At 39.7% G+C, this 9,087-nt stretch overlaps 1 protein-coding gene across 1 annotated transcript; it reads left to right on the forward strand.

Annotated features, from left to right (window-relative positions):
• The first annotated feature begins 3,264 nt into the window (after positions 1-3,264).
• LOC129505045 (olfactory receptor 56A1) lies at positions 3,265-4,209 on the forward strand. Its single transcript, XM_055317973.1, has one exon. It carries the CDS (start codon positions 3,265-3,267, stop codon positions 4,207-4,209), a length of 945 nt encoding a protein of 314 aa, XP_055173948.1.
• The last annotated feature ends 4,878 nt before the right edge of the window (positions 4,210-9,087 follow it).

A 9,087-nucleotide genomic window follows, 5' to 3' on the forward strand; every position in this document is an offset into this window, starting at 1 on the left:
AAAAGAATGATGATGAAGAAGCTGCCTCCCAACTTTGTCTCAGTAGAGCAGTTTAAACTGGAGAGATATAACTTCCTTTAGATTGATAGAAAGCTCTCTCTCATATTCAATTGGGCTCAATTTTTCTGTGATATCTCTCTGATGGTCCTAGTCTTGCCCTTTTCCCCAAGACAGCCATTCCTATATTTTGAAGTTGTTTTTGGCAGGTCACACATCTATAATTTGTAATGATTATGCCCTTTGCTTTTTATCATCCTGTAACTTATATGATTTAATACATAGTGTACTGAATTGGACAGGATACTCCAGGTGAAATAACCAGAATAGGGTTGAGAAAGATTCTCATCTACTTAGCTCTTGAGATTGTATGTGTACAAAATATATTTATAGTTAATTTACATTTTTATAATTTAAGATTTATATTTAAATTATATATATATCACTTAAAAGAATGCCTGGTACATACTAGACACTTGGTATATTGCAGCTAATACTGTCAGTCTAGTTTTAAAGTCCTAAATCGATGTTTACTCCATATACCACATCACTGACTTATGTTCAATGTGTACTTCTACCTTTCAGGATATCTATGAATCTGTTCCTTTTTCCTTCTCTCCTATTCCAGATTTCTCACTTCCTCCCTCTGTCCTATTCTCCAATGTTAAGCAGTGAAGAATTGGAGCTTAATAGACTCTGATCTGAAGTGGTAACACTGGGTGGCTGAAGACAAGTGTCCTTCCTATAAAGGAATCTACCTATACACTGTACTTATAGTGATGAAAAACACCAACAAACATGGTTTCTTCTCTCATAAACTTGTGATCTAATAAAGTTAAATTCTGTTCAGAATTTTGTTTTTATGTCTATTAAGAATGAGAAGCCAATGGCATATTTTAATCAGATGAGTGGCAAGATCATGTTTTAATATTTTTTAAAAATTCTCTAATTTCAAAGTAGAGAATGGTTTTATAATGAAATCTAGAATGCAGTAAGAGGCAATTTCAGTAAATTGCACCCAAGAGATAATAGTACTGTAGTCTTGGCTGGTGATAGTGGTAATGGAGAAGTAAGTGGACTTAAGAGCTAATTAAAAGGAAAATTTGACAGGTTTTGGTTGTGGGTTTTTAATAGGTGGTACAGGTGAAGGATATGTTCAAGATGGTCTCTAGCCCTTGACTTGTGGAATAGTCCAGATATACATGCTATTCTCTGAGATAGGAGATGCTAGAAAACCAGGCTTGGCAGACAAAGAGGAGGTTAATTTTAAACCTGGTGTGTTTTGGATATCTTTGAAAAATCCAAGTTGATATGTCAAGTAAGCATTTAAGGAGGTTTAGACAAAAGATATAATTTAGTAATCATCAACATGGAGATGGTAATTGAGCATATGGATGAAGGAAGTAGGAGACAGAGTAGAGCAGAATAGCACAGAAGGATGAAGAAAATCAGAAAGGGATCCCGGGTGGCTCAGCAGTTTAGCACCTGCCTTCCACCCAGGGCGTGATCCTGGAGTCCCGGGATCGAGTCCCACATCATGCACTCTGCATGGAGCCTGCTTCTCCCTCTGTCTGGGTCTCTGCCTCTCTCTCTCTCTCTCTCTCTCTCTCTCTCTCTGTCTCTCATGAATAAATAAATAAGATCTTAAAAAAAAAGAAGAAAATCAAAGAGAACCCAGGACTGAAACTTGAAACTGATGCTAAGATGGTGAATGAAAAAAAAAATAATAAAAGCATAAGAGAAACTGAGAAGGAGACCAGGATGTGTGAAATAAACTAGGAGATTGTGATGCAAACCAAAACAAAGAGAGTGTGTCAGGAAGAGGAATTGATCAATTGCTTTAGCAAGATTTTCTTTTTCTTCTTTCTTTCTTTCTTTCTTTCTTTCCTTTCTTTCTTTCTTTCTTTCTTCTTCTTTTCTTTCTTTCTTCTTCTTTTCTTTCTTTCTTTCTTTCTTTCTTTCTTTTTCTTTCTTCTTTCTTCTTTCTTTCTTTCTTTCTTTCTTTCTTTCTTTCTTTCTTTCTTTCTTTCTTTCTTTCTTTCTTTCTTTCTTTCTTTCTTCTTTTTCTTTCTTTTGGCATTTCATGAACCTATTAGAAGGAGGCCATGCCAGGAGTTGTGGAACAGATGTGAGGTGAGGACTGGAGACAGTGAGTGTGGCAGTGCTTGTGAGAAGTTTATGTGTGAAGGGAGGAAGAGAGAGAAATAGCTGGAAGGAAACAAAGAGGCTTTTTTATTTTTATTTTTATTTTTAAAGATGAAAGATACTGGAGAATATTTGAAAAATAAGGCAGATCTAGTGAAGAAGGAAATATGACCCCAACTTAGAGAAGTAGAACAAACCATTGATCATGTAACTGCAAGGCTAGGAGCTTTACAAATCACCGGAGGAGGTAGAAGGTTTGACAGTTTGAGGATGGGCAGATTCTGTTTCAGTGGGAGGAAACAAAGAAAGGATGGGAGAATGTGCAAGTAGGTTGATAGGTTTTATCTTGGGAAGTTGAAGAAAATATCACTGGGCATCTCTTTTCTCTGTGAGGTAGTGGTTGATGTCATTTCTTCAATAGAAGAAGTGGAGTTAAAGGTTTGAAAAGAATGAAGAAGGCTTGAAAACAGCTTTGAAAGAAGGAAAAGTTGATCGGGCAAGCTTTGTAGGATGGACAGGCAGCACTGAGGACTCATTTAAAGTTGGTAACTATAAATTTGTAGTAAAAGCAGCTGTTTCTGTAGTTTTAGACTTATTCTAAGAACATTTGGGATGATCAGGTACGGGCCCTTGAGAACAAATGGTTGTATTCAAATAGGATTGGAGTCTTAGCAAAGGACTGATTTAATCAATTTTGTGTTCTATTTTCTTCTAGTATACCATGAGTGGAGGGAAAGGATATAACACAATTTTCCATCTAAAATTATATTGGCTATGGTAGTAGGTGAGTATCTAATTAAAGGTTTTTCATTCCACATCAATGTCAATAATTACTTCAAAAAACACCTATTTAAAAATAATTACCTCAAAACACACCTATTTAAAATGAAAAATAGTTTTTTCACTGACTCATTTCCCTTCATAGACCATAGCATTATTTGTCAAATCTCACCAGTCTGTCTTTATGATATTGACTGGGATCTGCCTTTTGGGAAGAGTCTCCTATATATCGTGATCTTCCTAAAGAGTAAGTGAGCAACACACTTTTGAAGTGAATTTAAAAAAAATTGCCTCTTGTATCTGCCCATACAAATAGTCAAGAAAAGCCTCAAGATTCATTCCATGGCTTCACCCAGCAACTACTCCACTGCTCTAGTCTCCGAATTCCTCCTCATCTGCTTTCCTAACTACCAGAGTTGGCAGCACTGGCTGTCTCTGCCCCTCGGCCTCCTCTTCCTCCTGGCCATGGGGGCCAACGCCACCCTCTTGATCACTATCCGGCTGGAGGCCTCTCTGCATGAGCTGATGTACTACCTGCTCAGCCTCCTCTCCCTGCTGGACATCGTGCTCTGCCTCACTGTCATCCCCAAGGTCCTGGCCATCTTCTGGTTTGATCTGAGGTCCATCAGCTTCTCTGCCTGCTTCCTCCAGATGTTCATCATGAACAGTTTCCTCCCCATGGAGTCCTGCACATTCATGGTCATGGCCTATGACCGCTATGTGGCCATCTGCCACCCACTGAGGTATCCATCCATCATCACTAACCAATTCGTGGCCAAAGCTAGTGCTTTCATTGTCACCCGGAATGCCCTTCTCACTGCACCTATTCCTATTCTCACTGCCCAGCTCCATTATTGTGGGAAAAATGTTATTGAGAACTGCATCTGTGCCAACTTGTCTGTGTCCAGGCTATCCTGTGACAATTTCACCCTTAACAGAATCTACCAATTTGTGGCTGGTTGGACTTTACTGGGCTCAGATTTCATCCTCATCTTCCTCTCCTACACCTTTATCCTAAGAGCTGTGCTTAGGTTCAAGGCTGAGGGGGCTGCTGTCAAAGCTCTGAGTACATGTGGCTCTCACTTCATCCTCATCCTGTTCTTCAGCACCATCCTGCTGGTTGTTGTGTTGACAAATGTGGCCAGAAAGAGTGTCCCTATGGACATCCTCATCTTGCTCAATGTCCTTCATCACCTCATACCTCCTGCCTTGAACCCTATTGTATATGGAGTTCGGACCAAAGAGATAAAACAAGGAATGAATAAATTGCTGTGGAAAAGGATGTGAATATGTAAAATACATTTCTAATTCATTTTCTTTCTTCTCCTCAGTAATTTTGACTAGGCAATGAATTGGACAAAACTTGGTATTTATTTTACACTCTGAAGCTCACTTCATAACTGACCCAGATTTCTTCCTTTATTTTCCTCACTTGGTTCAGATAAATGTAGGTAAAAGAAGGAACTTGTATTTCTTGAGTTGCTGCTTTGAGCCTCAGTAATTTTATTTAAGTAAATTTAATCTTTCACAACATTTCTGCAGGTGTTATTACTTCCATTTTACACAGTAGAAAAAAAATGCTTTTCAAGAGTAGTAACTGTCAAAGACCACATTATCTGGGAAATGGCAGAGATCAAAATCCAGACTCCAGAGCCTGGGCTTCTTCTGCAGAAATGCCCCCTCCAGTGCAATTGACCCTGGATACCAAGCCTCTATCTCCTTTGCTTCTGTTTTGTTCTTCTGGATATCTATTTCCTGCCCATACCTACTTCCTTGAGAACCAGTGGGTTTTCAGAAAAGGCAGAGTCCTGCCTGACAAAGCATCTGTAGGCCTGCAGGAGAAGAATGTTCATATTAATATACAACAATGCCAGCTTCCTGTTCTATCCTATACAGTCTCGATACTTTCAACCAGTCTTAGAAATGAGCATTGGTTGACAGAGAGATGGGGAGAAAGGAAGCCATTTCCCAGAAAATAGGGAAACTGACTGAGACAGTGGACTGGCCACTTCTCCTAAATATTCCTACATACCTAGGAAGCTGAAAATCCGGTCTTGAGCAGAGTCTGAGTTGACTCTGCTCAAGAGCTCTCATTGAAGGTGAGAAGACATAGCAAAGGGTCAGGTTTCTGGATAATAGTAGGTCTAGTGAGGAGAAGAGGAAGGAAATTGCACTGTTTGTTTTCAGAGATTTAATATAAGCAAATGGTTAAATGGATGTTGGAAACTTGAAACTAAAACAGGGGCTGCTGAAGTAATGCCAGAGGTAGCACCTGAAGGAAGAATCTTACACTTGGGAAGAATTTGGTCATTGGACCTTAGAAAGTTGGCGATAAGCCCATGGGACTGGGTGTCAAATATCTAAGGAGGATGCTACCTTAAACTGGTACTGCTGTCACAGGAGCTCAGAGGAGGTGTCTTCAGAGCTGGGATTAATATCTCTGAGGATGAGACTCTATCCTGCTACTGCTGGTACCTGAGAGGAAATTCAATAAGGTTGATTGGACCCTGGGAGTTCCAAACCAAACCCAAACCCAAATCAAACTCAAGTCCAAAACCCAACCAACTAATAAATCCTGAAGTCTAGAATCAACTCTGCTGCCCTTGATGAGTCAGTCATTGCTCAAGGATACTGACACGACAGGAACAGACAGGAAGAAACAAGGATCCTCTGCTCTGCTTTAGCCTTCCAAGTCTTTTCCTGTTGTTCTCTGTGGGTGGAAAGTAAAAGGGAGCCAGCTGACAAAGAAGAGTCCCAGAGTTCAAATCCCAGCATCCCAAAGCATATCTGGATAGGTGGGTCTGGGGCTGAGAGACAAGAGTTAATGACTCTGTAGCTTCTGTTGGTTCTGAGTTTGAGGGCTTATGACCATATAGGGGACAACTGAGGCAGCACCCTACAGTGCACACTGGCTCTCAGGGACTGGACACAGAATCAAGTCCTCCTATGCAGGTAGGCAAAGAGACATGGCATCATAACGTAATGTTACAGGGACAGCTTTCATAGCTGTGGAAGAGTTTGGAGTTAGCTGTCAAGAGGAATAGAGAGAGACCGCATGCATCACTCAGTGGAGATTCCACAGAGTAACTGTAGCTTAGGGCTGCTGTGGGCTCTAGGACAGACTCTTCCAAAGCCACACTCAATAACAGCAGGAAAGGAAAATGACATCCATTTGCCTGTAAGAAGGGGCTTTTAATACCCTTATGCTTGGCTCTCATTTCCTCAAGCCAGAGCCATAGGTGTGATTAAGCATTTGTTATTTTCTACAAGAGAATTCTCTCACAGGACTCCCCTCCATCTCACAGCTGCTGGAAGAGTTTATCTACCACCACCTTCCTCCTGTCCCTCAGAGGACAGAAGGGCCAGCTTCAACACTGATGACCTAAAGGATAGTAATAATCTCAACATCCTTACATACTGGTAACAGTGATAGTAATGACAATGAAAACAAAAGCTCAAATGTTTTGAGCACTTTTAATATATCAGTATTTGGGCATGATAACATTAATTTTCATAAGACCCTTGTGTGGATGATTATAGAAATTAGTTTTAAAAACATCTAACAAAAAGGATTCAATTCATAGGAATAGGACACATTGTTAGGTGATATGCCCAGCATTTGGTCTACTCCGTTGGTCTCTCAAGGAGTGCAAATACAGAAGGGACTCAAAGAGGAATTCCTGAATTCGGATCTTATTCAGATCTTAATTCCTCCACTAGGAATCAGTGCAAACGGCCACTATAATTATAAGAAGCTTGACTCAAACTGCCTGTATATGGTTATAGAAACTACAGTTTGTATTAGGAATTTGTAAGGGATGTAGAGTCCAGCACACCTTTTGTCATTCTCCGTAGTGATGAGCACAGCTTCTGGAACATCAGGGGACTCAGCAAACATCTCCTTGTTTATGATATTGAAGTGGATAGAAGAGTAACCAATAGTGTTTATTTTTTTTTAAATTTTTTTTGAAAAGACAAAGAATTTTATTTTATTTTATTTTATTTGCATTCAATCTGCTGGGATATATTGTTTTTTTATAATAAATTTATTTTTTATTGGTGTTAAATTTGCCAACATACAGAATACCACGCAGTGCTCATCCCGTCAAGTGCCCCCCTCAGTGCCCGTCACCCATTCACCCCCACCCCCCGCCCTCCTCCCCTTCCACCACCCCTAGTTCATTTCCCAGAGTTAGGAGTCTTCATAGTGTTTATAATGCATCTTTAGTTCCAGGTAGTAGAGCCCTAAGTATAAGAACAGACAAGACATACTTGAGGTTGGCTCTCCACTCTGGTCCTTGCGAGACAGATTAAGAGGACCACAGTTTCTCACAAAATTGTCAAACCTTGTGTAGATGGTTCAAGGAACTGGACACAGTGGTTCTAAGACAGATTTGGGGTGATTCCTCTTACAGATAAAGAAAATGGAGGAACAGGATTACCCAAAGAGCTAGATCTTGTACAGCAGACACAAGTTTGCCATGAAGCTCCCATAGCAAAAAAAAAAAATGTTCCCTTAGTATAGTCTTTGAACAGGTCCTGAATGGATAGAATGAAGCATCAGAAACTAACAGCATTTTAAGTTGACATTTTAAAGGTACACACTTCCAGTTTAAGACAGGTAAGTACTGGGGATATAATGAGCAACATGGCGACTATAGTTAACACTGCTGTATAGTATGTTTGAAAGTTGCTAAAAGACTAGATCCTATAAGTTCTCATCACATGGAAAACTTTTTTCTTCCTTTTTGTATATATATGATATTAACTAGATATTAATTAAACTTGTAATCATTTCACAATATATGTAATCAAGCCATTATTCGGTACACCTTAGACTTCTGTGATGCTGTCAATTATATCTCAATAAACTGGAAGAAAAAAAAGATGTTTTGTTAGTTTATTGAAAATCTGTGGAGTCACTATGGTCCAATTGTACTGGAAGGGGGTGTATTATAAAATATGAGAAGGGAAAGGGGAGAGGCCAACCATTTGCCACTTATTCCACTCCCTGGTTTGAATGTAGTCACATTTTCAAGAGAAATACAGAGCCTTTTGGAATAGGATACCTGAAGCCATTGAACACTGCTGTTCAGGACCAAAGCAGATTTAAATAAAGGGGCAGTAGCAGGAAAGAGCAACAAATCTCCTGGAATTAAATTATCTGGAGAAAAAAGGAAGTCAATGTTGGTGACCAGTGCTCAAAATGAAGACCTAAATATTGTTGAAGGAACAAAATTACATTTTCCACATACAATAAAGTGGAGTTTGGGAGCCTTTTAGTATATGGTCATCCTGACACCAAACTGTGCAGCCAGAGTCTATAAAGCCTGGAGCTATAGCCAGGAGTAAAAAAAAATACTCATAGCCTGCAAGTCAATACTGCTCTCTTGTGGCCACTAATGGGCATAGCAATACCAGGGTGCGTTCAACCTTTGCCCATAGTTTGATCATTCTTTCATTCATTTTTATTTTTTAAATTAGTTTAGTTTTTATTAAATTCAATTTGCCAACATATAGTATAACATCCAGTGCTCATCACATCAAGTGCCCTCCTCAGTGCCCGTCACTCAGTCTCCCCATCCCCCCACCCACCTCCGCTTTTGCAACCCTTTGTTTGTTTCCTAGAGTTAGGAGTCTCTCATGGTTTGTCTCCCTCTCTATTTTTTCCCACTCAGTTCCCCTCCTTTCTCTTATAATCCCTTCCACTATTTCTTATATTCCATGTATGAGTGAGCTGTAGTTTGAAGGGGGACTGACAACTCCTTGTTATGAAAACTCCTGGAGTAGGGGGACAAGCCTGGGTGGCTCTGCAGTTAAGTGTCTGTCTTGGGCTCAGGGCGTGATCCCGGGTTGGGGATCAAGTCCCACATCAGGTTTCCTGCAAAGAGCCTTATTCTCTCTCTAGGTCTCTGCCTTTCCCTCTATGTCTCTGCCTCTCTCAGTGTCTCTCATGAATAAATAAATAAAATCTTAGATTAAAAAGAAAAAGAAAGAAAACTCCTGGGATCTCCAACACTTAGGGAAGTGGTAGTGAGTGGCTTCAAGAAGATACTGTATTTCCTGCTCATATGGCACATGGGGATTTAATTATTAAAAGAATAAAAGGGATATAACAATTTATACTCTGATTTTCTTTTCTTCAGTGACATTCAAAATCAATAT

This window comes from Nyctereutes procyonoides, unplaced genomic scaffold, assembly GCF_905146905.1.
Source record: "Nyctereutes procyonoides isolate TBG_1078 unplaced genomic scaffold, NYPRO_anot_genome, whole genome shotgun sequence".
Classification (NCBI taxonomy): domain Eukaryota; kingdom Metazoa; phylum Chordata; class Mammalia; order Carnivora; family Canidae; genus Nyctereutes; species Nyctereutes procyonoides.

Bases quoted from the DNA above. Each gene is read 5' to 3' on its own strand.
- LOC129505045 (XM_055317973.1), top strand. From the start codon at position 3,265: ATGGCTTCACCCAGCAACTACTCCACTGCTCTAGTCTCCGAATTCCTC.